Source organism: Orcinus orca, chromosome 7, assembly GCF_937001465.1.
Source record: "Orcinus orca chromosome 7, mOrcOrc1.1, whole genome shotgun sequence".
Taxonomy (NCBI): Eukaryota; Metazoa; Chordata; class Mammalia; order Artiodactyla; family Delphinidae; genus Orcinus; species Orcinus orca.
Window position 1 is genome coordinate 66089132 of NC_064565.1, and position 26629 is coordinate 66115760.

Here is a 26629-nt window from a genome sequence, read left to right on the forward strand (position 1 = left end):
ACTTAGTAAAAACGGTCGCTTACTGTACTGTATTTGAGCAACCACTGGGTCAGAATCCAGTGGCCTGCCAACACCAAACTTGTTGACTGCAGAAATACGGAATTGGTATTCATTGCCAGTTATTAGTTTAGTGGCGGTATAGCTGAGGGCTTCACAATTATCCTCAATTAGCGCCCAAGCAAGTCTGCTGGTTTCCCGTTTTTCAATGATGTAGTGCGATACGGGAGCACAGCCGTCATTGAGTGGAGCATCCCACCACAAGGTCATCTTCTCGCCAGTTATACTGGTGAATCTTATTGGCCCAACTGGTTTTCCTGGTGTATCTGTAAGAAAAAGGTTCCAGAGTTAGTTTCTTTCTCCTTATCCATTAAAATGCAATCAGGCATGTCTTTAATCCAAGTCCTGTACATTGTAAGATTAAGAAGCTATTTTATGAGTACCTTGTACTTTCACTGTAATTTCTGCTTTTGTGGAGCCAGATGCATTTTTGGCTTCCACTGTGTATACACCACGATGGTCCCGAGTAGCATCTCTAACAAAGAGGCTGGTGGATCCAAGGACATCGGTTATTTCCATATTCATCCTCTTCTCAATTTCTTCTCCATCTTTGAACCAAGTTACTCGAGGTACTGGCCGTCCTTGCACCAAAGCTTTAATTCTAAGGCTCTCTCCAGACTTAATAGTGACACCATCAAAGTACTCAGGGCCAAACTCTACAATTGGTGCAACTATAAAAGAAAGAGACAATATGCATTAGTTTGGCTTAATAAAGACTTAAATAAGCATGTTTTTCATTAGCACCATATCATAAAGCCTGAAAGGGTAATGCTTATACCAAAGGCTATTTTGAAAGGATTGATAGTTGAGAATTTAGACTATGGGGTTAAACATTTGCATATTATTAGGTTATCGCCTTTGTTATATCTGTCATGTTATTAATCTTGCATTTCCATTTGTAAAAAGAGAAATGAAACATTTACGGATCATTTACTTCCTAATACTGCTGCATATTCAAACAAGTTCCTGTGCGGGGCCATCAGCTGCACTCAGGCAAGGTGATAATTGTGCTGTTGGACCTGTGTTGTGTTTTAGTAACTTCAGTCGAGAGGGACAGTTATTCTTGGGACCTTTTTTTCTTCATTTATTATAAATGACTGAAATCACAAAGCTAAAAACTCATTCCCACTTGCATGCTATTTATATGGAAATGAAATAATAGACGTGGTAAAAAGAATTGATGCTAATTACATTTTTTTCTTCTCTTCATCTGAAAGGTAGAAAATCGAATTCATCTACCTAACAACCTTTGGTAATCTGTATGAAACGTTGTTTCTCTTCCCATTTTTATAGACCAGCCCCCCGCCCCAAATATATATGTATATTTTTTTAAAAATGTGAATGCTCTTAGTTACATTGGAAATTGGTTGTAAATGCTTACCATTTTCGTCCCTTGTCATAATAACGCCAGAAGACTGTGAGGGCGGGCTTATGGTTCCAACAGCGTTTCTTGCAAGTATTCTGAACTCATATCGATCCCCAGGACTAAGTCCTGTTGCCGTGTACTGGCATTCGCTGACATCACTAAAGTTGCATCTGGTCCAGCGATCGCTCCCTTGCCGTTTCTCGATGTTGTAGGCGACAATCTTACTGCCTCCATCACGCAGTGGTGGGTTCCATTTCAGAGTGATGGTTTCCCGGGTGACATCAATGTAGTCAGGAGTGCCAGGTGGGTCTATAAATTAGATGCAAGTTAAAGGCATCGTTATTTCTGTAATCAACTCTTAATCTTCAGTGGAAGGAAAATAAATAAATCCCCCAAACTCATTTTAGCCATTAATTGCAATTTTTTTTGTATCAGAGGCTTTAAAAAAAGAATTTTAAATTGCTCTTTTAGACTGATTTAAAATCATCCCCCTTGCTTTACCTGACCAGCTCTCTAGTGACTAGGAAATATGTGAGAAGGTGATACGTGGAAGAAAAGCAGTGTTTGAGTTGTCACTAACATATTCAGTTGCGGAATTAAATATATTTGAATAATCCTCAGTCACTTACCTACTGGGGAAACAGCTAAGGTAAATTTGCTTGGGTCACTAGGTGAGCTTAGGCCGGCAGAATTTTCAGCGTATACACGGAACTGGTAATCCAGGCCTTCCATTAGTCCAGTAGCTCTATGTTCTCTTGCAGATATTGGTGATATGTTAATTCTTTGCCACAGGATGCTATTTCTTTCTTTCTTTTCAACATGGTATCCAGTAACTTCTGAACCGCCATCATAAACTGGAGCATCCCAAGTTAGGGACATGCCATCAGAAGTCACATTGTATGTAACTGGCTTTCCTGGGGGGCCAGGAATCCTGAACTGGTGTTTTGCCACAATGATGTTTGAGTCAAGTGGCTGGCTGACTCCATATCTGTTTTCTGCCCTAACTCTAAACTGGTATTCAGCATCTTTGACTAGATTAGGAACTTTGAAAGTTGTCCGGGCAACACTGGAACACACCATCTTCCAATTAGTTTGTGAAGCTTCTCGCTTCTCAATGCTGTAACAGGTAATTTCTCCTCCTCCATCATCATCGGGCACATCCCATGATATGATGACACTGTCAGCCTTGATTTCATCAAATCGAATGGGCCCTTTGGGCTTTGATGGTGGGCCGAGTGTGATGATTGTAATGGGAAATGAGTTTCGACAAACTGCGTTATCGAGAATAATGGTGTATTTCCCTCCATCCTCCTTCTTTGCATTCTTAATACTCAAAGTAAGTTTGTTTTCAGTTTTACTCAAACGAACACGTTCGCTTTCTTTCAACGGCAGACTGTCTTTCAGCCAACTGATAGATGGTTTGGGTTTTCCTTTATAAGGTAACTCGAGGTGCACATTATGCCCAATTCTCACAGTGACTTGTGCCCCAGGGATTTCTGACAGGTCAACTTGCGGCGGAATTACAAGTTCTTTCACTGTAATTGGCCCAATAGTGACGCCATCACTCAGTCCTTTCTCATTTCTGGCAGACACTCTGAATTCCAGGACTGAGAGTTCCTTGAGTTGGCTAACCTCAATTTCACATGTCTTACTTACGCCAGCATGTGACCATGTTTGTTCGCCTTCACCTTTCCTTTCCACAGTATAATCTGTGATGACACTACCACCATCAAAGTCAGGCTTGGTCCAGCTCAGGGTAACAGATGTTTTTGTTGAGTCTTTCACTGAGAGATCGCGTATAGGAGCTGGTACTTCGGCAGCCTTCACTGGCTGTGTAGTTTCACAGGGTTCCCCGATTCCAATTTCATTTTCTGCAAGAACTCTGAAGAAGAATGGAGTTTTCTCTGACAAATCTGTTACCTTAAAGGATGTGCTAGAACACTTGTGTGACACTGAAGACCATGTTCTCTTGGTGGCATCTTTCTTCTCAATGATGTAGTTAATTATGGGAGATCCTCCGTCAATGAGAGGAGACTCCCAGAGCAGTGTGACTGTGCCTCGAGAAACATGTTTAATCTGTAGTTTCTGGCAGGCAGCTGGTGTATCAAGCACTTTAACACTCACAGTTGAAGACGTTGGCTGACCAACGCCATTTTCTATTGTGAGAATATATTTGCCCGTATCATTGCGAGTGACTTGAGGAATAGTGAGTAATGAAGATGAATCAGTGTTTTGAATGCTGTATCTGGCATCACTGCCAAGATTCTTCTCGTCTTTTCTCCATGTGACAGTAGGTGGAGGTCTGCCTTTGAAGGGAATCAACACTTGTACGTCTTCACCGGCTTTAGCTATAATGGAGGTCCTGAAAGCCACATCTAGGTCGATCTCTGGTTCCTCTGTAGACATAAAATGGGCATATACAATGAATTTTAAAGCAAGGAAATGAGTGATTTCCTCTATTAAAAAAATAAAAACACAAGCATACCAGTAGGTACGTACCAAGTATATCTTTGGCCTGTACGGGTTCAGTCATTTCTATAGGTTCCCCTTGTCCGGCACAGTTTACAGCGGATACCTGGAAGTAGTAATTGACTCCAGGTTTCAGGTTAGATACCACATACTCTGTAGTTCTGACCTCTCCTTTTGTAGAGACAACAGTCCATTCCTCTTCCTCTCCTTGTCTCATGCCAACAACATATCCGGTAACAGCACTGCCCCCATCGTAGACCGGTTTACTCCAGCCAAGAGTGATGGATGATTTAGTTGAATCTTCAATTCTTATCTTAGCTGGTGGGCCTGGAGGATCTGGCATGGCCAATCACAGTACCGTAATTACATAATCGTGTACAGTTTGGTGACATGAAAGAAGACATAGGTGAAGACACCACACTTACCAATAGGATCAGCAGCTTTGTAGAAGTCAGATGGTTCAGAAAATGGACCCTGTCCAGCAGCATTTACAGCACAAACTCGGTATTGATAGTCACTGTGTTCCATGAGTCCTGTCACTTTCTGTCTGGTGTCACGGATAGTCTCCTTTAGGACTTTAAACCATCCCAGACTCTTCTTGTCTCGTTTCTCAAGGAAATAGCCGCTTATGTCACTACCACCATCTGCAACTGGCCTGTTCCAGACAACAGTCATCGAATTCTTGGTTATCTTTGTCACCTCTGGCACGCTCGGAGGCCCAGGTGTGACTGTTTAGAAAGGAAGAGGAAAATGAGTTCAAAGGATCAACATTACTGATAAATTCTACCTTTTAATCTTCAAATCCTATCTAAGAATATTAGTTTCATTTATTATACTTTCTACCTGGTGAAAAGGATGATAATGAGAAGCAATATGATGAACAAGAAAATAAAAGTCAATCAAGCTCTGAAAACATATTCATAAGCTAGCAGAATAGTATGTATGTATGTATGTATTTATTGGCCGCGTTGCATGGCTTGAGGGATCTTAGTTCCCCAACCGGGGATCGAATCCGTGCCTCGGCAGTGAAAGTGCCAAGTCCTAACCACTGGACCACCAGGGAACTCCCAGTTTATATTTATTTTTAAATTTTCAAGTATTTGATTTTAGTTTTCTAATGAAATCATGTCTCACCAAATGCATTCTTTGCTACCACTGGGTGAGATTCCAGTGCATCACCAATTCCGTATTTGTTCACAGCGCGAACCCGGAAGATGTATTCATTTCCTTTGATAATTTTGGTGGTCGTAAGGATGTACTCTTCCAAATTTTCAGACACCATAGACCACACGACCCGGCTTGTCTCACGCTTTTCCACGATGTAGTGAGTGACTTTTGCACCGCCATCATCCGCTGGAGGCTGCCAGAGAAGAGTTATCTTTGTAGCAGTGACGGTCTTAAATTCAATTGGTCCACCTGGAGGTCCTGGTTTGTCTGTGAATGAAAAAACAAAATGGTATATTAGTAAATTTTAAAATGCTTCTAATTTAAAATTATTAAGTTTTAGGCAAACAAAATATGATGTGGGCCCGTATTCACCACCTACCAAGGATCTGCACTCTGATGGTGGCTGAGGCTGAGCCTATGGCATTCCTTAGTTTTAATTCATAGCTTCCACTGTTAAGGCGAGTTGCATCTTTGATGAGTATAGCTGCAAGGTCAGTGGTATTTTCGACACACACCAGTGCACTGGTTTGTAACTCTTTATCATCTTTATACCACTCAATGGTAGGCTCAGGTTTGCCAGAAATGCCAGCTCTGAGCTTCACAGATGTACCTGCTCTGTATTTGACAACTTCTGTATATTCTAGAGGCAAATCAATTACGGGTCCACCTTCAAGAAAAACAGGTGAGAGATATTTAGAAAATCACAAGGATGAAATGAATAATTGCAGCAACTTCAAAGTAAGCTCATTGGCCTTTATTAAATAATACACACGAAGTAGTTCTAATACTATTTACATTTTACATTTAATTTTACAAGCCACTCTTTTATCACAGATGGGGAAGAAAGACTGTGAGTAAGCTCTGTACCCCAGTGACACTGCACTAATTGCACAGGGACTTAAATGCCTTTGAAATGTATTTTAACATCTATCAGGTGTTTTATTCCAGTGATGCAATGGGATATGGCAGTGAGAGCATCACTGCAGAAGCTGAATTATATGTTTTCTTTTATTCTAGTTCTCCTTCCTCTGACTACCTCTGATTCTTTTTATTTTCCCTTCCCAGTTCGCTGGTATCCAAGTGGGGGCATTTCACATCAGACCCTTGAATTCTGAATTATCTACTCACAGAGCTGTAAACTTCCCTGGACTGATTTTCTGCCAGGCTGCTTAAAATTTTTGAGAAACAGAATTAATTTGACTTGCTTCACAGTCTCACAAATACTGACTCAGTGTCTACAAAGCCTGGTTCATAAAGAGAAGCCCTGGGATTCTCAGCATGAGGATGGGAGTGGATACTTTTGCCCAGATACCATCCTTGAAAATGGGGACTTTTAGAAAAAGTGTCGCAGGGTACCTAACTCTCATGAAATTTTAATTTTCAAAGCACTGTTGAGTTGAATGTGCCACTTATTTTCCAGAATGGTCAAGTATGTGTAATTTGGACTGACAGCCATGTAGAGAGAATTCTGGAGTCTGTCTGTTTGAATACCCACCCTATTGTTAATGAGCTGCTTGATGTTGGGGAAGTTATATAAGTGCTCTAAACCTCAGTTTCTCTTCTGTAAAATGGGCTTATCTTAAGGCTGTTAGAACTAGGGGAGAGAATTCATGGAAAGCACCCAGTAAATGTTAGCTGCTGCTATTATTATCATCATTAACGCCTCTGTTTAGTCTTTCACTTATTTCAGAGGAATATTCTCTGGGCATTCAACCATGGTCTTAATTATTGATGCTGAAAATTTTAAATAGAAGAGTGAAAACACCAACTCATGTAATCAAAGCATCATAAAAGGTTGAAGTCAGAAAGCCCTTTAGGTATCCTGTAGTCCAAATCTCATGTTTTACAGTTACATCAAGAGGCCTGGAGGGGTTATGGAATTTTCCTACGACTCACAGCTAATTCATAATTTCTTCTAAAAATCTAACAACGTACATAGTAAAAGTTATCCCACAGATTAGGACCACAAAAGTAAGACAAAATACTGAGTTAAATTGCTGTCGGGATTCAAACTGCTAAAAATGCTTACCATAAGAATCGATGCATGTAATGGGGCCTGCAACCTCGGACGGATTGCTGATGGAACCGATAGCATTTCTAGCAAAGACACGGAATTCATACTGGGAATTCTGAGTCAAGCCAGAGACGGTGAGTTGAGTCTCGGTAACGTTGGTGAAGCTGGCCTTGGCCCATCTGCCATCTGGAAGGTCTCGTCTCTCAACAATGTAGCCTGTAATCTTGCTTCCTCCATCATAAGCTGGTTGTTGCCATGAAAGGTTGACAGAGTTCTTTGAAACATCAGTGATACGGACATTTCTTGGGGGTTCTGTGGTAATGACAGGAAGCAGATTAGTGGCACTTATTTCAACATTATTTTGCTTTGCAGAAAGAAGGTTTGCATTTTTAAGTAGTGAGAACTGTCCTTCTAATGACAAATACATACCGCAGGCATCAATGGCTAGGACTGGTTCTGAAGGATGGCTGGGTTTTCCAATACCAGCAGCATTTTCTGCATACACCCTGAATTCATAGACGAGTCCAGCACTGATGGTTGTGACTGTGAAGTGAGTGGTGCGGATGACCATTTTGTTGGCTCTCTGCCATAAGATAGTGTTTCTGTCTTTCATTTCCAGGTGATAGCCTATAACTGCACTGCCTCCATTGGACACTGGTTCATGCCAGCCCACGGTGATACTTTCTCGAGTGACTTTAGTGACCCATGGTGTAGATGGCGGTCCAGGTGTTGCTATAAAAGAGAGAAATCCCACAGGTTAATATAGACATTTAAAACATTTATGTATATGGAAACCTGGGATCTTTGAAAAGTTTGACAACTTACTGTATGGTAGTTTGACAACCACACAAGCCGAATCTATGTGATCACTGATGCCAAAGCGGTTTTCTGCCTTGATGCGGAATTGGTATTCTTCTCCTGTGGTCAGCTTCATGACCTTAATCATGGTTCTTGCAACTGTCGCAGACACTTCAGTCCATACTGCAGTACTTGTCTCTCTCTTGAGTACAATGTAATTGGTAACCTGACTTCCACCATCATACTTAGGTGGCTCCCATTTGAGAGTCACGCTCTGTTCAGTTACATCACTAATCACAACAGGGCCAGTTGCGGGACCAGGCCTGTCCAGTATGATGATGTTAATGAAAGCTTTGGTTGTTCCACTGGAGTTGGCAGCAGTGATCTCATATCTTCCAGCATCAGCAGCAATGCTTTCTTTGAGATTGATGGTCAGGTTCTCAGCAGTAATTTCAGTGTTAAATCTCATGGTTGCTTTCAGCGGGACACCATCTCTTGATAAGGTCACTTTGGGCAGTGGTTTTCCAGAAATTGGAATATCAACTTTAAGGTTTGAACCAGATCTAACATAGACGGTATGACTTGGGAAGTTCTTCATGTCAATTTCAGGTGGTTCTGAAAAATAAGAGTATGGAAGGTGAAGGTAAAAACTGTTTTATTGCAAATTAACTTAAGTCAATGCAAGTAATTTCAAATTTTGCTTCTGCATAAAATTAGACATACCTAGCTGCTCCTTTACAAGGACAGGAAGCAGAAGCTCTCTTGGGTCACTCAGACCAGCTTGATTTTCAGCAAACACCCGGAAAAAGTATTCAGAATTCTCCCTCAGACCAGAAATGACATGATGGGTTGACTTTACCACTGCACATCTCACCCAGTTTTTCTGTCCTTTTTCTAGTGCTTCAATGACATAATGTACAATTCTGCTTCCACCATCATGTTCTGGCTTCAACCAGGCCAGGGAAACACTATCTTTGGATACACTTGTTACTCCAAGTTTTTCGGGTGGGCTTGGTTTTTCTAAGAAAGTAAAACATCAGAAGAAAGAGAAGTTATTACATTTTTTCCCCACATGTGTTCTTCCTGCATTGTGAAAAGAAAGATTTTTAAATGAAGGCCACAGAGTTACTTTTATTTGAGTCTTTCTTACTTTTTATATGATCAGTTTGGCTTCTGAGCCAAGCAAAACTTTCCCAGGCTTTGTCATTTTATGTCATAGCATTCAAACCAAGTAAGTGTCAAATGACCAAATAAAATGATTAAATTTATCCCAAATTTATCATGGGTGTAAAAACGAGGAATGAGATGAACAATCTTGTAAGAAACACTATCATACAATTTCTGCACACACACTATATATGTTTATATATATATATATATATGCAGTCAAATTCAATTATACTTAAATTCAGAATACATTATCCAACTCCAGCTATGTAAATTTCTTTTTTTTAATCAATGAAGAACTTTCTCTAGTAGTAAGATTTCATTTTGTGCTATAGTATGAATTGTTCGAGGTGTGAACCAAAAGCATTTAAGATTAAACAGTAATTAAAATGATTCACACTAGTCTAGGAAAATGAATATGGATATGTAGGTTTTCTTTGTTCTTAAAACATACCTGTTATTTTTACTCCTTCCTTCGTTTCAGCTGGTACACCAACACCAAACTCATTTTCTCCGGAGACTCTGAAGTAGTAAATCTCCCCTTCTTGTAAGTTGGTAATTTTGTAGGAGAGGCGGTTACAGTTGCTGGTCACTGAGACCCATGCTTTCTTACTGGCCTCCCGTTTTTCTATGTAGTAATTCTTCACTAGTGCTCCACCATCATTTTCAGGAACATCCCAGGATAACACTGCAGACTCCCTGGTGACATCATGTACAGTAATATTGGCTGGAGGACCAGGAGAATCTAAAACTTTGACAACTAAGGTCAGTGAAGCAGCATTCAAAATATTCTGAATTGTTAATGTGTATTTTCCAGAATCATTTCTATTGGCATTTTCAATAGTCAGTGATGTATGAGAGTCTGTGGAATCAATATAAGCTCTAGAGCGGAGGTCAGTGTCTGGTTTGCTCCAGGAGACACTGGGTACTGGTCTTCCTCGGAAAGGCACAGTCATGGTAAAGGAGGCACCGGCCTTGACGATCAAGGTCTTCTTCATTTCACTGTCAAGATCAAATACAGGTTCTTCTTCTCTTTCCTTTGCTATCTGGGGATCGGAGCTATCACTGGGATCACTAGCACCGACCTTATTGATAGATCTTATTCTGAAAATGTATTCGGCTCCTGTGGTTAGTCCACTTATTGTGTATTCTGTGCCCCTTAAGTTCTGAATGGCAGTTTTCCAGTCAGTTTCATCAGATTTTTTAAATTCTACAGTGTATCCAGTTACTGGGGACCCACCATCAAATAAGGGCTTAACCCAGCCAATAGTTATATTGGTCTTGCCTGAGTCCATGATACTGGGTTTGGATGGAGGAGATGGTAAGAACACGGGATCTTCTGCTTGAATTAAGGGAGAGGTTTCACTTGGAAGGCTCAGGCCTGCAGCATTTTCTGCATATACCCGATACTCATATTCACATCCTTCCCGAAGTCCTGTTGATTTCACTCTCAGATCATAAACCGGTTTTTTGTTTACACGCACCCATCGTAGGCTGTTTTTCTCTCGCCTTTCAATTATGTATCCAGAGATTTCACTGCCTCCATCACTCTCTGGTCTTGCCCAGCAAAGTGTCATGAACTCTTTGGTCACAGATGTAATTTCCAAAGATGTGGGTGGACTTGGAACCGTAAATGGATCTAGTGCCTTTACAGCCATACTCTCCAGGGGCTCGCCAACACCATATTTATTAACACCGGTTACTCTAAAGATGTATTCATTGCCCTTGAGCAACTTGGTCACTTTACAGGATGTTGTCCTTAACTCTCCTTCACATATTGTCCAAGCAAGGCGACTTGTCTCGCGTTTTTCTACAATGTAATAGTCGATAGCTGCGCCACCATCTTCTTGGGGTGGTCCCCAAGAAACAGAGCATTTCTCAGCAGTGAGGCCAGTTATTTCAAGTGGTCCTGCTGGTGGGCCAGGCTTATCAAGTACCTTGCAATTAACTGCAAAAGACCGAGTGCCAGCAACATTCTTCAGTGTTAGCACATACTGCCCAGAGTCTCGTCGGACACAGTCTTTCACTGTTAGCAAAGTATTGTAGTCTGTTGAGACAATTTCTGTTCTTGCTCTCTCTTCAATTTCTACACCATCCTTGGCCCAGGAAATTACTGGCAGAGGTCGCCCTGCAATGTCTGCATTTATCTTAAGGACCTCTCCAGCTTTGACAACAATGACATCTCGGAACTTGACATCCATCATAATTCTTGGAGCCTCAACATCGTCTTTAACTGTGATAGGTCCAGTGGATTCAGATGGCTCACTCGTTGAGTCAGCAGCATTCCTTGCGAAAACCCGGAATTCATAACGCTGGTCTTCAGTAAGTTCGGTTACTTCAAAGTATGTTTCTTGTACATTAGTAAAGTTGCACTTCAGCCACCGGCCATCTGGTAGTTCTCTACGTTCAACAATGTATCCGGTTATCTTAGCTCCACCATCATAATGTGGCTTAGACCATTTAAGTGACACTGATTTCCTTGTGATATTTGTGACTTCAGGTTGTCCAGGAGGGTCACAAGGGTCTCTTGCAGGGACTGGTTCACAAGACTTACTGCATTTACCAATTCCAGCAATAGTCTCAGCATATACACGATACTCATACATCAGTCCTTCATCAAGGCCGGAGACTTTCCTTTGAGTAGCAGTGATGAGGCTCTTATTTACTTTTGACCAAAGAACGCTGCTTCTTTCTTTATACTCAAGGTGATAGCCAAGTACTTGACTTCCTCCATCATTAACTGGCACTTGCCAGGTTACCAACATGGTGGATTTTGTGGCATGCACAACTTTAGGAGTACCAGGAGGACCTGGGGGGCTGAATGGATACTCTGCAACTACAGCTGAAGATGCACTGTAGGAGCTCTTTCCGTAGCGGTTTTCTGCACAAACACGGAACTGATACTCACTTCCTGTTACTAGACGAACTATTTTAATGGATGTTCTTGCAACTGCCTGTGAAACTACGTGCCATGTTGTAGAAGAGGTTTCTCTCTTTTCAACGATGTAATTGCTAATCTGGCAGCCGCCATCATATTCTGGAGGATTCCAGGAAATGGTTATATTGTCACAACTAACCTCATCAATATGTATAGGTCCGGGAGGTCCTGGTTTGTCAAGCACAATTATAGTAATAGGAACTGTTATGGATCCAGCACTGTTTGAAACACATAATTCATAAGTTCCAACATCTTCCCTTGAAGCTTCCTTAATTGTTAGTGATGTTACAGTCTTTGAAGAAGAAACATTTACTCTAGTTGTCTCTTTAAGAGTCTGACCATCTTTTTTCCAGCTTACAGTAGCTTGAGGTCTTCCTTTAAATGGAACATCAATCTTCAGTTGGTCTGTAGCCTTTACATTGAAAGTATTGAAAGGAAGCTCAACTGAAGGCTTTATTTCAATATCTCTTGCAATTACTGGCACTCCAAGTTGTCTTGGATCACTTTTTCCTTTTTCATTAAGTGCAGCTACCCTGAAGATATACTCCTCTCCAGCAGTTAGGCCAGATATAGTTGCCTCTAGAGTCTTAACTTGTGTGCACATGCTCCATTTTTCACTCCCTTTGGTCTGCATTTCAACTACATAACCGGTAATTTTGCTGCCACCATCACTTTCTGGTTTCTCCCACTTAATTGTAGCTGTGTTACGGGTCACATCAACAAGAGTTACTCTTCCAGGTGGGAGGGGTGTTTCAGAAACTTTAACAGGTTCAGTTGTTTGAGCTGGCAAACCAATCCCATATTCATTGGAAGCCAAGACTTGGAAGTAGTAAGAACATCCTTCTTGCAGGTTTTCAATCTTAAAAGTGTTCTTCGTGCAATTGTTTGTAACAGTAGCATACACTTTTCTTGTAGTTTCTCGTTTTTCGACGATGTAGTTCGTAATCTTAGCTCCGCCATCAATAAGCGGTGGTTCCCAAGCCAGTGTCACTGAATCTTTCTTCACTTCTCTTATGGTCAAATTCACAGGGGCACTTGGTGAGTCGAGAACTCTGACGTTAACAAAAGCAGTTTTAGAGCCACTGTTATTTTCTAGTGTCAGATTATACCGACCACTGTCAAATCTGGTAACGTTATCAATTACCAACATTGTATATGAGCTGGTCACCTCAATCTGGGCCCGGTCAGTGAGAATGCCTTCTGCCTTTTCCCATTTAACTTCAGGTTCCGGTCGACCTTTGATAGTGACAAATAAGCGTAAAGTAGCACTCGCACGCAGAATGACCACTTTTCGGAGATCAGCATCCAGTTCTATTTCTGGTGGCTCTTGCCTCTCTTTAGCAACAACTGAACCAGGTATAGTTGCAGGTTCACCTACGCCTTCAGAATTGATGGCACAAATACGGAAGTTATATTCAGTATTTTCTTTAAGCTTGGTCACGGTGAACTGCTTTCCTTGTAATCCTGTTGGTGGACTGCACGTTGTCCATTCGGCAGCAGCGGCTTCTTTGACTTCAACAACATAGCCCTTAACAGGAGCGCCGCCATCATAAATTGGCTTATTCCACACCAGGGAGACAGACGATCTGGAAGTGTCTGCCACTTTTAGATTACTTGGTGGTCCTGGTGGATACAGAGCATCACATGCACGATAGAAAACAGATGGCTCACTAGGTTCACCCACACCAGCTGCATTTTCAGCAGCAACTCGGAATTCATAGGAATGCCCTTCAGTAAGGCCAGTTACCCTGAATCGAAGATCTGTGAGTGTGTTCTTGTTGCACTTGGTCCACCTGATGCCTGCCTTATCTCGTTTTTCAAGAACGTAGCCCTCGATTTCAGCACCGCCATCATCCACTGGGCGTGCCCACGTTACGACCACAGACTCTTTGGTGATTGCTGAGGCTTCAGGTGGGGAAGGAGGACCTGGTGGTTTATAAGGATTACGGGCTACAACAGGCTCAGATTCCAGAGGCTCTCCAATTCCATATTTATTCACAGCCATGACACGGAAAATGTACTCATTACCAGGAAGAAGTTTAGTGACTTTGTAGTTAAGGGCCTGTACCTCAGTTGAAACCTGGGTCCAGGAGAGTCTGCTTGTCTCTCTCTTTTCAATGATGTAATGTGAGATATTAGCACCACCATCTTGTAAAGGTGGGTTCCATGCCAGGTAACATTTTTCAGCAGTCACTCCAGAAACTTTCAGAGGCCCTTCAGGAGGCCCTGGCCTGTCAAGTACCTTTACAGTGATTGGTATAGACTTTGTTCCACCCACGTTGCTGAGTTGCAGGATATATTGTCCTCCGTCACTACGTATACAGTCTTTGACAAGAAGAGTTGTTTTCTGAATAGTAGACTTAATTTCCATCCTGGCAGCTGTTTCTTCAAGCTCTTTTCCATCTTTTGACCAAACAATGTCAGGTATAGGTTTGCCACGGATATCAGCTTCAAGGACAAAAGTCTCTCCTGCGTGAACAACGATGACATCTTTATATCTGGGATCCAGTGAGGCATTTGGTGCATCGATTTCATCTCTTGCAGTAATGGCGCCAGTGCTTTCAGACGGTTCACTAAAGTTGCCAGCTGCGTTTCTTGCAATTACTCTGAATTCATATCTTTGGTCTTCTACAAGTCCACTCACTGTATATTCAGTTTCTAATACATTAGTAAAGCTGGCTTTCATCCAACGGCCGTCAGGTAGATCTTTCTTTTCTACAGTATAACCTGTTATTTTGCTGCCACCGTCATAGGCAGGTTTCTTCCATTTCAGTGTGACACTGTTTCTTGTAATAACAATGGCTTCAGGGCGACCTGGTGGGTCACACGGATCACGAGCAACAAAGCATTCCGACACTTTGCTCGGCTTGCCGATGCCAACAATATTTTCAGCAGAAACTTTGAACTCATACTCAAGGCCTTCATCAAGCCCAGTTGTTTTGAATTTGGTGTCTTGAATGGGAGTCTTATTTAATTTGACCCATAAAATGCTGTTCTTTTCTTTCTGTTCAAGATGGTAGCCAGTAACTTTGCTGCCTCCATCATTAACTGGCTCGTGCCACTGCACAAGCATTTGATCTTTCGAGACTGATGTCACAAAAGGAGTGCCAGGTGGTCCGGGTTCTTTAAATGGATATTGTACAATAACTGGTTTAGAATCCAAGGGGGCACTTTTTCCATACCTGTTTTCTGCAAAAATTCTAAACTGGTACTCAGTGCCTGTTTTCAGTTTGGTTATTTTAATTGTTGTTCTTGCAACTGTTGCTGATACCATGTGCCAAGTGGTGGTAGTTGTATCTCGCTTCTCTACAATGTAGTTGCTTATTTGGCAGCCACCAGTATAGGCTGGAGGTTCCCAAGATATGACCACAAAGTCTGCACTAACTTCATCAAACCGAACTGGTCCAACTGGAGGTCCAGGCTTTTCCAAAACGATAATGCTGAGATTTTCAATTGCCGTACCTGCACTATTTGTTGCTGTTATGGTGTATTTTCCAAAGTCGTCTTTGTTACTTTCTATAATGTGCAAAATAGTTGATGTAGCTGTTTGCTCAACATTTACTCTTGTTGTCTGTTTAAGAGGCTCGCCATCTTTGACCCATGAAATTTCAGGTCTCGGTCGGCCAATGATAGGAATTTCGATTTTAAGACCTTCTCCAGCTTGGACACTATATGTGTTAAATGGTAACTTAAAACTAGGCTGTATAGTCAAGTCCTTGGCTATGACAGGAACACCAAGCACTCTTGGATCGCTTTTTCCTTTCTCGTTGTAAGCCTTGACACGGAACTGATATTCTTGTCCAGAACTCAAACCAGTAACAACTGCATTGCAGACTTTGGATTCAGCCACAACACTCCATTTTTCTGTTCCTTTGGGCTGCATTTCAACAACATACCCCAGGATTCTGCTACCACCATCACGTTCAGGTTTCTCCCACATCAGCGATGCACTAGTCTGGGACACGTCAGTGAGTGTGACCTTTCCTGGTGGGGAAGGAGGTTCAGCTGCTTTCACAGCATCAGCGGTTTCCACTGGAACACCAACTCCAAATTCATTTTCAGCCATTACTCTAAAGTAGTACATGGCTCCTTCTGTAAGATTCTCAACTTTAATGCTTGTTTTGCTGCATTTATTACTCACATTAGCATATGCTTTTCTGGTTGACTCACGTTTGTCAATAACATAGTTCTTGACCTTTGCACCCCCATCGATGATGGGTGGTTCCCATATCAGAAGGACAAAATCTTTTCTCACTTCTTTGACTGCCAAATTCTGTATTGGTCCTGGGGTGTCGAGAACTTTCACAGTTACAAAGGCAGATTTAGATCCACTGCTGTTTTCCAGCTTGAGAGTATATTTTCCAGCATCGCTTCTATCACAGTTATCTATTGATAGTTGGGTATAGTTCGCTGCTTTTTCAGTTTGGACCTTATCTGTGAATTCACCTTCCTCTCGAGACCAAGTGATCTCAGGTGTTGGGCAACCTTTGAATGGAATGTGAATTCTGACAGATCCACCAGCTCTTACAACAATTCCTTTCCTTAATTCAGAGTCAAGGTCAAGTTCAGGTGCTTCGAGTTTATCTTCTGGTTTCACAGTACCAGGAACTGATGTAGCCTCACCTAAACCAACTTTATTGAGGGCACAGACTCGTATTTTATACTCCTGGTGTTCAGTGAGTTTTGAAATTTCAAATCGAGTGGCTCTCAGGCCAGTCTGTGGAGTAACTATTTGCCATTCTTCTTCATCTGCTTTACAGATTTCTACTACATATCCCAGGATCTCACTGCCACCATCGTAGATGGGTTTACCCCAGGCAAGTGTAATTGAATTTTTAGTGGTGTCTACAATGTGTGCATTGATGGGGGGGCCAGGTTTGAACACAGGATCGCAAGCCTTATAATAAACTGTAGCTGGACTTGGTTCTCCAACTCCAGCAGCGTTTTCTGCAGAGACTCTGAATTCATACTCATGGTCTTCTGTTAATCCTGTTACTCTTAGACGCAAATCTGTAATGCGGCGTTTATTACATTTTATCCACCTAATGCCACTTTTGTCTCTTTTTTCTACAATGTAGCCAATAATCTCACTTCCACCATCACTATCTGGACGGCTCCAACAGACGGTCATGGAGTCCTTGGCAATGTTCGTGACTTCCAGGCTTTTTGGTGGTCCAGGAAGCACAAATGGATTTTTCATGAGTACTGGTGCAGATTCCAAAGGCTCTCCAACACCGTATTTGTTGACAGCCATTATACGGAAAATATATTCATTCCCTTCTAAGAGTTTGGTAACTTTCAGAGAATTGGTTACAACCTCTGAAGCAACAACAGTCCAGGCAAGCCGACTTGTTTCTCTCTTTTCAACAACATAGTGAGAAATGTTGCTGCCACCATCTTGAAGTGGTGGAGACCATGTTAATGTGCATTTTTCAGCGGTGACTCCAGTAACCTGGACTGGCCCTTCTGGAGGTCCTGGTCTATCTAACACTTTTACATTCACTGGGAATGACTTAGAACCTGCAACATTGGAAGCTCTTAAAATATACTGTCCGCCATCGATTCTAATGGCATCCTTTACAATAAGTAAAGCCTTGAAATCTGTGTTCTTTATTTCACATCTAGCAGATTCTTCAATTTCCTTATCTCCTCTTAACCACTCAATGGTAGGTAGCGGCTTTCCGTGGACATCAGCTTCAAGCCTGAATGTTTCTCCAGCATTTACCACAATTGTGTCTCTGAATTTTGGATCCATTGAAATTCTTGGGAGTTCGACCTCATCCTTGGCAGTTATCGGTCCAGTACTGTCAGAGGGTTTGCTTATTACACCAGCTGCATTCTTTGCAATGACTCTGAATTCATATCTTTGATCTTCAGTAAGACCTGACACAGTAAATTGAGTTTCAATGACGTTTGTGAAGCTGGCTTTCATCCAACGACCCTCAGGCAAATCACGTTTCTCTACAATGTAACCCGTAATCATACTTCCACCATCATATGCTGGTTTGGTCCATTGTAAAGTGATTTCATGTCTTTTAACTATTATTGCTTCTGGGGTTCCTGGTGGGTCACAGGGATCTCTGGCTACATAGCATTCAGAATTCTTGCTTGCTTTGCCTATACCAACAATATTTTCAGCATAAACTCTGAATTCATATCCAATGCCTTCTTCAAGATTGAGTACTTTAAACTGGGTGTCATGAATAATAGTTTTGTTGACCTTTGTCCACAAAATACTATTTCTTTCCTTTCTCTCAAGGTGGTAACCTATGATTGGGCTTCCTCCGTTATTGATTGGTTCATGCCACTGTATAACCATGGAGTCTTTGGAAATGGCTGTGGCAAATGGTGTGCCTGGAGGGCCTGGTTCTTTGTAGGGATATTGAGCTACAATTGGCTCAGATTCCAAGGCAAAGCTTTGTCCATATCTGTTTTCAGCGAATATTCTGAATTGGTATTCTGTACCAGTCTTCAGTTTGGTCACTTTGAGTGTAGTTCTGGCAACAGTAGCAGAAACAACATCCCATACTGTGGTGGTTGTATCTCTTTTCTGAACTATGTAGTTAGTGATCTGGCAGCCCCCTGTATACAGTGGAGGTTCCCAAGATAAGGTAATACTTTCAGCACTGACTTCATCAAATTTAACAGGTCCTTTTGGAGGATCAGGCTTATCTAGGGTTATAATTTCGATGGATGCTGTCTTCTGACCAACAACATTAGCAACTGTGATTCCATAATGTCCACTGTCATCCTTATGAGTTTCTTTAATACTGAGTATGGTGAGGTCAAGTGAATCAGTAACATTGATTCTTGTAGTCTGCTTCAGGGGAAGACCGTCTTTAGTCCAGGTAATGGTTGGCTTAGGACGTCCAGAAATTGGCACTTCTATTTTCAAATCTTGGCCAACCTTTACACTGTAATTGTTAAATGCAGGTCTTACATCTGGCTCAATGACCAGATCTTTGGCAACTATTGGAACTGCAAGAGACCTAGGATCACTTCTTCCCTTTTCATTTACAGCCACAACTCTAAAAAGGTATTCTTCTCCCTGAGTTAGGTTGGTAATTACGGCTTCAAGGGACTTGACTCGAGCACACTCTGACCATTTCTCATGGTGTTTAGCTTGCATTTCCACAATATACTGAATGATTTTACTGCCGCCATCATGTTCAGGCTTTGTCCAGCTCAAAGAGACACTGTTTCTGGTGACATCATCCACAGTTATTTTTCCTGGAGGTTGTGGGACTTCTGCAACCTTAATTGGATCATCAGTATGGGCGGGAAGGCCAATACCATACTCGTTCTCAGCTGTGACTCTAAAGTAGTAACTGCAACCTTCTTGGAGTTGATCGATTTTCCAAGAACTCTTGTGGCAATTTGTGACAACTGCAGTGTATGATTTCCTTGTGGCTTCACGTTTCTCAACAATGTAATTTTTAATTTTGGATCCCCCATCCAACAAAGGAGGTTCCCATGTAATTGATACTGAGTCTTTGGTGATTTCTGTGACTTTCAGATTAACAGGTGGACTTGGTGTGTCCAGGACTCTCACAGTAACAAAGGCAGTCTTTGTCCCACTGCTGTTATCTAACGTGAGAGTATATTTTCCACTATCATATCGGTTGACATTGTCAAGAACAAGAGAGGTGAAGCTGCTAGTGCTGTCGATTATAGCTGCGTCTCGGATTTCACCATCCGCCTTTCCCCATTTAACTTCTGGTGTAGGACGACCTTTAATAGGAACAAATAACCTTAAGGAGCCGCCTGCCCTTATATTTATAATTTTCCTCAGTTCTAGGTCAAGATCAATGTCTGGTGCTTCCAATTTTTCTTCAACTATAATAGGTCCAGGGACGTCCGCATGTTCTCCAACTCCAGCTTTGTTAACAGCACAGATACGGAAGTTGTACTCATGCTTTTCCAACAGCTTCTCGACTTCTATATTTGTTTTATTGATTCCAGTCGGTGGAGTGCACATTGTCCATTCACCAACACTCACGTCACATTTTTCAACAATGTATCCTTGGATTTCACAGCCACCATCGTATATTGGTTTGCCCCAAGAAAGGAAGACGGAAGATCTGGTAGTATCAATGACTTTGGGATTGTTTGGAGGTCCTGGTTTATAAATAGGATCACAAGCCTTTTGGCAAGCAGAAGGTGGGCTTGGCTCACTGAGTCCAGCAGCATTCTCAGCTGAGACTCTGAATTCATAATTGTGATTTTCTAAGAGTCCAGTTACTCTCAAGCGCAGTTCGCCAATCAGACGTTTATGGCATCTTGTCCATCTGATGCCCTCTTTATCCCGTTTTTCAAGAACATATCCAAGAATTTCACTGCCACCATCAGATGCTGGCCTTTCCCATACAACAACCATTGAGTCCTTGGCCACCGCTGTGATTTCTGGAGCTTTTGGTGCATCTGGCACTACAAATGGATTCTTGGCAATTACTGGCTCAGATTCAAGAGGTTCGCCAACACCATATCTGTTGACAGCCATTATACGGAAGATATATTCATTGCCTTCAAGAAGCTTAGTAAGCTTGCAGCTGAGAGTTTGCACGTTGGCATCAACCACAGTCCAAACCAAGCGGCTGGTTTCTCTCTTTTCCACAATATAATTTATGATATCACTCCCACCATCTTGTAGTGGGGGTTTCCAAGTGAGTGTGCATTTTTCTGCTGTAACTCCTGATATAACAATAGGTCCTTCAGGTGGCCCTGGTCTGTCAAGAACTTTGACATTTACAGTGACTGATACCTCTCCTGCAACATTTTTGGCTTTCAGTATGTAATTTCCACTGTCAACACGTATTGCGTCCTTTACATTGAGACTGGTGGCAAAATCAGTGCTCTTTATTTCTAATCGAGCTGTATTTGAAAGCTCCTGATCACCTTTTATCCACTGAGTGGTTGGTACTGGTTTGCCATAAATATCTGCGTCAATGTTGAATAACTCACCAGCGTGAACCACAATTGTGTCTTTGTATTTTGGATCCATACGAATTCGTGGTGGTTCTACCTCATCTCTTGCTGTTATTGCTCCTGTGCTTTCTGAAGGCTCGCTAAACACTCCTGCAGCATTTCGAGCTATAACCCGGAACTCATATCTGTGATCTTCAGCTAGGCCAGTTACTTCAAACTGAGTATCAATGACATTTGTAAAACTGGCTTTCATCCAGCGGCCCTCGGGCAGTTCTTTCTTCTCAACAATATAACCAGTGACCTTGCTTCCACCATCATATGTGGGTTTCTTCCACTGAAGAGTCACAGAATTCCTTGTGACAATGATTGGCTCTGGCCTTCCTGGTGGGTCACATGGATCACGGGCTACGTAGCTTTCTGACACTTTACTTGGCTTGCCGATGCCCACAATGTTCTGTGCGGAGACTCTAAATTCATATTCAATGCCTTCGTCGAGGCCAGTTGTTTTAAACTTGGTTTGAGGAATGGGTGTCTTATTCAACTTAACCCAGAGGATGCTATTTCTCTCCTTGCGTTCTAGATGATAGCCAGTGACTTTGCTACCTCCATCACTGACTGGCTCGTTCCATTGTACTTCCATACAGTCCTTGGAGGAGAGCGTTACAAACGGTGTGCCAGGAGGACCAGGAACTTTGAATGGATACTGGGCTACAGTAGGCTCTGAATTGAGGTAGGTACTCTTTCCATATCTGTTTTCAGCTGCAATCCTAAACTGATATTCACATCCAGTCTTTAACCTGCAAGCTTTTATTGTTGTCCTTGCAACAGTAGCTGACAGAATTTGCCAGGTGGTTGTGGAAGTGTCCCGTTTTTCTACGATGTAATTATTGATAGAGCTTCCACCATCATACTTAGGTGGGCCCCAGGAGAAAGTGATACTGTCAGCTGTCACTTCATCCATTTTAACTGGTCCCGTTGGAGGCCCTGGTTTGTCAAGGACAATAACATTAAGGGTTTCAGTAGCTTCACCAGCTGAGTTAGTCAGTTTAACTACGTAATGTCCAACATCTTCTCGGCAGGCTTCCTTTATCGTCAGTAGTGAGTTATTTTCTGTGCTCTCAGCATTTACTCTGGTTGTCTGCTTCAGTGGTACATCATCTTTATGCCAGGTTGTAGTTGGCGTAGGGCGTCCAATGAATGGAACATCGACTTTCAGATCTTCACCTGCCAGTACAGTGAAAGTATTGAACAGGAGTTTGAAGGCTGGTGGAATGACAAGATCCTTGGCAACTACTGGCACACTCAGTTGTCTCGGATCACTGATGCCCTTCTCATTCTGAGCGGAAACACGGAAAGAGTATTCTTCACCCTGAATTAATCCAGTAATAGTGGCTTCGGTGACTTTGACTGTGGCACATGTGGTCCATTTGTCACTGCCTTTGCTCTGCATCTCTACAATGTAGCCTAGAATTCGGCTGCCTCCATCATGCTCAGGTTTCTCCCAAGAGAGTGACACGCTATTTCTTGTGACATCCACCAAAGTTATTTTTCCTGGAGGAAGAGGTCGTTCTGATGCTTTCACAGATTCTGCGGTTTCAGCAGGGAGCCCGATGCCATATTCATTTTCAGCGAGAACCCTGAAGTAGTAACTACAGCCTTCTTGGAGCTGGTCTACCTTCCAGGAAGTCTTGTGGCAATTTGTTGCAACAGTTGAATACGCTTTCCTTGTTGATTCCCGCTTTTCAACAATGTAGTTACTTATTTTTGAACCTCCGTCAAGAAGAGGAGGCTCCCATGTCAGTGTGACAGATGTCTTAGTGACCTCCTTTACCTTCAGAGCCTGTGGAGGGCCTGGTGTATCCAGTACTCTGACACTGACAAATGCAGACTTGCTGCCTGAGCTGTTTTCTATAGTTAGTATGTATTTGCCACTGTCGAATCTGTTTACGTTTCCAACGGTAAGCAGGGTATAAGAGCTTGTGGACTCAATGCTAGCTTTATCTAAAGATTCTCCGTGTTCCCGGGTCCACTTCACCTCAGGTACTGGCCTTCCTTTGATTGGAACAAAAAGTCTCAGGGTACAACAAGCTCTTATGGTAACAACTTTGCGCAGTTCAGCGTCCAGTTCAATCTCTGGAGGCAGCATCCTGTCTTCAGCCTTTGGAGTGCCAGGAACAAGTGCAGGTTCCCCAATGCCTTCAGAATTCATGGCATAGATGTGGATTTTATATTCCTGGTTCTCTGTGAGGTTGGTGATAGTGTAAGAGGTTGCCTTGAGCCCGGCTGGTGGAGTGACAATACGCCATTCATCTTCTTCTGGCAGGGCGATCTCAACCATATACCCAGTGATTTCGGAACCACCATCATAGATAGGTTTGTTCCAAGCAATTGAAATGGATGATCTGCTTGTATCTAGAACACGTGGGTTACCTGGCGGGCCAGGTTTAAACACAGCATCACAGGCTTTATAAAATGGACTGGTAGCACTCGGTGCGCTGATTCCAGCAGCGTTCTCAGCCATGACCCGGAACTCATATTCATGTCCTTCTGTCAGTCCAGACACTTTATATCTTAAATCAGTAAGAATCTTTTTGTTGCATTTCACCCAGCGTTGGCCAGCTTTATCACGCCGTTCCACAATATAATTGATGATTTCGCTGCCGCCATCAGAGTCAGGATGTCCCCAGCAGACAACCATGGAATCTTTAGTAATAGTTGTAACTTCAGGATTTTGGGGTGGATCAGGTGGTCCATAAGGGTCTAGTGCAAGCACAGGCTCTGATTCCAGTGGCTCTCCAACTCCATATTTATTTACAGCCATCACACGGAATATGTATTCATTGCCTTTTAAAAGTTTAGTGACCTTTAGTCTTGTTACTTGGACTTCTGAAGCTACATTTGTCCATGCCAGCCTGCTGGTTTCACGTTTCTGAACTACATAATTGTCAATTTTGGCACCTCCATCGTCCAGTGGAGGCAACCATGACAATATACATTTTTCTGATGTCACTTCAGATACAGCTAAAGGTCCTTCAGGTGGGCCTGGTCTGTCAAGAACTTTGACATTGAAAATATGTTTAGCAAAACCACCAGGATTGGTTGCTGTAAGGGTATAGGCACCGCCATCCCGTCTTAGTGAATCCTTATTTACCAGATTAGTAGAGAAATCTGCCATTTTAATTTCTAATTTTGCTGTGTTTTCAAGCTCCTTTCCATCTTTGGTCCATTCCATTGTTGGAGGTGGGCGACCTGAAACATCAGCTTCCAGCTTAAATGCTTCACCTGCTTTTATTATAATTGTGTCCTTAAATTTGATGTCCACCATTATCCTTGGTGCTTCAATGTCGTCCCTGCATGTGATAGCATCTGATGGCTCAGACGGTGGGCTAATAGCACCAGCAGCATTTTTGGCAATCACACGGAATTCGTATGCGGCATCTTCTGTTAGTCCGCTGACTGTAAATTCATTCTCCAAAATGTTGCTGAAGTTGGCTTTCAGCCACCGTCCATTAGGAAAATCTCTCTTTTCAACTATATAACTGGTAATTTTAAAGCCTCCAGTATATTCAGGCTTAGCCCATTTAAGGGTCACTGTGTGTCTAGTAATATTTAGAGGAACCGGTTTCCCAGGTTGGTCAATGGGATCCAAAGCTGACATAGGTTCAGATGGCTTGCTCGGCTTGCTTTTGCCAGCCATGTTTTCTGCGATCACTCGGAATTCATAAGCAATACCATCTGCAAGTCCACTTGATTTGAAAATGTTGCCTGGTACTAATGCTTTGCTCACAGTCTGCCAGAGAATACTATTTCGTTCTTTTCTTTCAATGTGGTATCCTAAAATGGGGCTTCCACCATCAGAAAGAGGCTCATGCCAGCTGATTGTTATTGAATCCTTGGTAACTGCCATGACCTGAGGGGTACCAGGAGGCCCAGGAACCTTAAATGGATAGTTGGCAACTACAGATGCTGATGTGATGCCTGGTCCAACTCCGTATCTGTTTTGAGCTTTTACCCGGAATTGATAGTCCACTCCGGTAGTAAGGTGAGTGACTTTGTAGGTGGTGCGTATAACGGTGGCTGCTAATTCAACCCATGTGGTACTGTCAGTCTGTCGCATTTCTACTACATAGTTGCTTATGGGTACACCTCCATCATTCTCAGGTGGGTCCCAAGAGAAGGTGACAAAATCAGACGAAACTTCATCAAATTTGATTGGTCCAGTAGGTGGCCCTGGGATATCATGGACTTGAATGGTGATGACATCACCAACCTCTCCCACAATGTTCTTTGCTGTTAATGGGTAGGGCCCACTATCGCTTCTTACACACTCATTGATATTTAAGATGGTTGAAGTTGCTGTGTTTTCAGAATTAACTCTCTGGGTCTGTTTAAGAACCTGGTCTCCTTTCTTCCATGTAACTGTGGGCTTTGGTCGACCTAGCACTGGAATTTCAACTTTGATGTTGTCACCAGCTTTAGCAATGACTAATTTTTGATAAATGCCATGGAGATCCAATTCTGGAAGCATTGTCTGCTCCTTGACAACGACGGGTCGGCTTTCTCTAGGGGCACTTCTCCCTGCACTGTTCACTGCCATCACTTGGAAGGTATATTCTTCCCCTTCAGTTAGATTCTTCACAACACATTCTAACCCCTTCACGGTTGTGATGTGGGTCCACTGGTCAGAGCCTTTTCTTTGGGCTTCAATCACATAGCCAGTGATCTTACTGCCACCATCGTGCTTGGGTCTAGGCCACGCCAGGCTGACTGTGCTCTTAGTTGTGTCCATAATGTTAAGACTGTCTGGTGGTGATGGTACTTCGGAGGCTTTTACAGGCTCTGTTGTTTCTGTCGGCTCACCAATTCCGTACTCATTTTCTGCCATCACTCTGAAGAAGTATTCATGTCCTTCAGACAAGTCAGTAACTTTGTATGTGCATTTATGGCACTTAGTGGTGACCGTGGAGTAGGATTTCCGTGTTGCTTCTCGTTTCTCCACGATGTAGTTTGTTATATGTGAGCCCCCATCTATCAGTGGGAGGTCCCAGTGCAGGGTGACACTCTCCTTTGTGATGTCAGTAGGCCTCAGGTTAAGGACAGGTCCTGGTGTATCCAAGACTCTGACGTTAACGAAACCACTTTTCTTCCCAGCGGGGTTTTCAATGGTCATCACAAATTTACCGGTGTCATACCTGTTACATTCTGGGATGATCAGGAGCGTGAACGACTCTGTGCTTTCAATGTTAGCTCGGTTTTTAAGGTTGATATCATCTTTGGTCCATGTCACTTCGGGAGCAGGACGACCTTTAATGGGCACAAATATTCTAATACTGAGTCCTGCTCTCACAACAAGGGTTCTTCGAAGCTCAGCGTCTAGTTCGAAATCAGGAGCCATCTCCCGTTCTACAATTTCAACATTTGAAATCACTGCTGGCTCCCCAACACCTGCATCATTGATGGCACTGATTCTAAAATTGTATTTTTCTTTAGTCTGAAGATCAGGGACGACAAACTCGGTGATTCTGAGGGTGGTTCCTGTCGTATCCTTTGTCCAGGCATCATCTCCTACTTTTTGATGCTCTACGACATAGCCAGTGATTTCAAGCCCACCATCATAATGAGGCTTGCCCCATGCCAAAGAAGCAGATTTCTTGGTGGTATCAGTGACACGTGCATTTGAGGGTGGTCCTGGGGGATCTGAAAAGGAGACAAAGGCACAAAAGTGTTA

General features: G+C 42.6%; 2 protein-coding genes across 2 annotated transcripts in view; one reads left to right on the plus strand and one right to left on the minus strand.

The window, feature by feature from the left end:
- Positions 1 to 21603, plus strand: part of PLEKHA3 (pleckstrin homology domain containing A3) — a 94663-nt gene extending 73060 nt beyond the window's left edge. The window contains exon 8 of the mRNA XM_049712591.1: positions 21482 to 21603. Coding sequence (XP_049568548.1) covers positions 21482 to 21495 — 14 coding nt within the window. The 3' untranslated portion in view covers positions 21496 to 21603. The remainder of the gene's footprint in view (positions 1 to 21481) is intronic.
- Positions 1 to 26629, minus strand: part of TTN (titin) — a 281341-nt gene that overhangs the window by 23157 nt on the left and 231555 nt on the right. Inside the window, exons 275-287 of the mRNA XM_049712583.1 lie at positions 9493 to 26598; positions 8595 to 8891; positions 7899 to 8486; positions 7503 to 7805; positions 7089 to 7385; positions 5439 to 5726; positions 5027 to 5326; positions 4318 to 4620; positions 3923 to 4228; positions 2053 to 3819; positions 1439 to 1732; positions 441 to 728; positions 24 to 323 (exon numbers count right to left, since the gene is read on the minus strand). Coding sequence (XP_049568540.1) covers positions 24 to 323; positions 441 to 728; positions 1439 to 1732; positions 2053 to 3819; positions 3923 to 4228; positions 4318 to 4620; positions 5027 to 5326; positions 5439 to 5726; positions 7089 to 7385; positions 7503 to 7805; positions 7899 to 8486; positions 8595 to 8891; positions 9493 to 26598 — 22437 coding nt within the window. The remainder of the gene's footprint in view (positions 1 to 23; positions 324 to 440; positions 729 to 1438; positions 1733 to 2052; positions 3820 to 3922; positions 4229 to 4317; positions 4621 to 5026; positions 5327 to 5438; positions 5727 to 7088; positions 7386 to 7502; positions 7806 to 7898; positions 8487 to 8594; positions 8892 to 9492; positions 26599 to 26629) is intronic.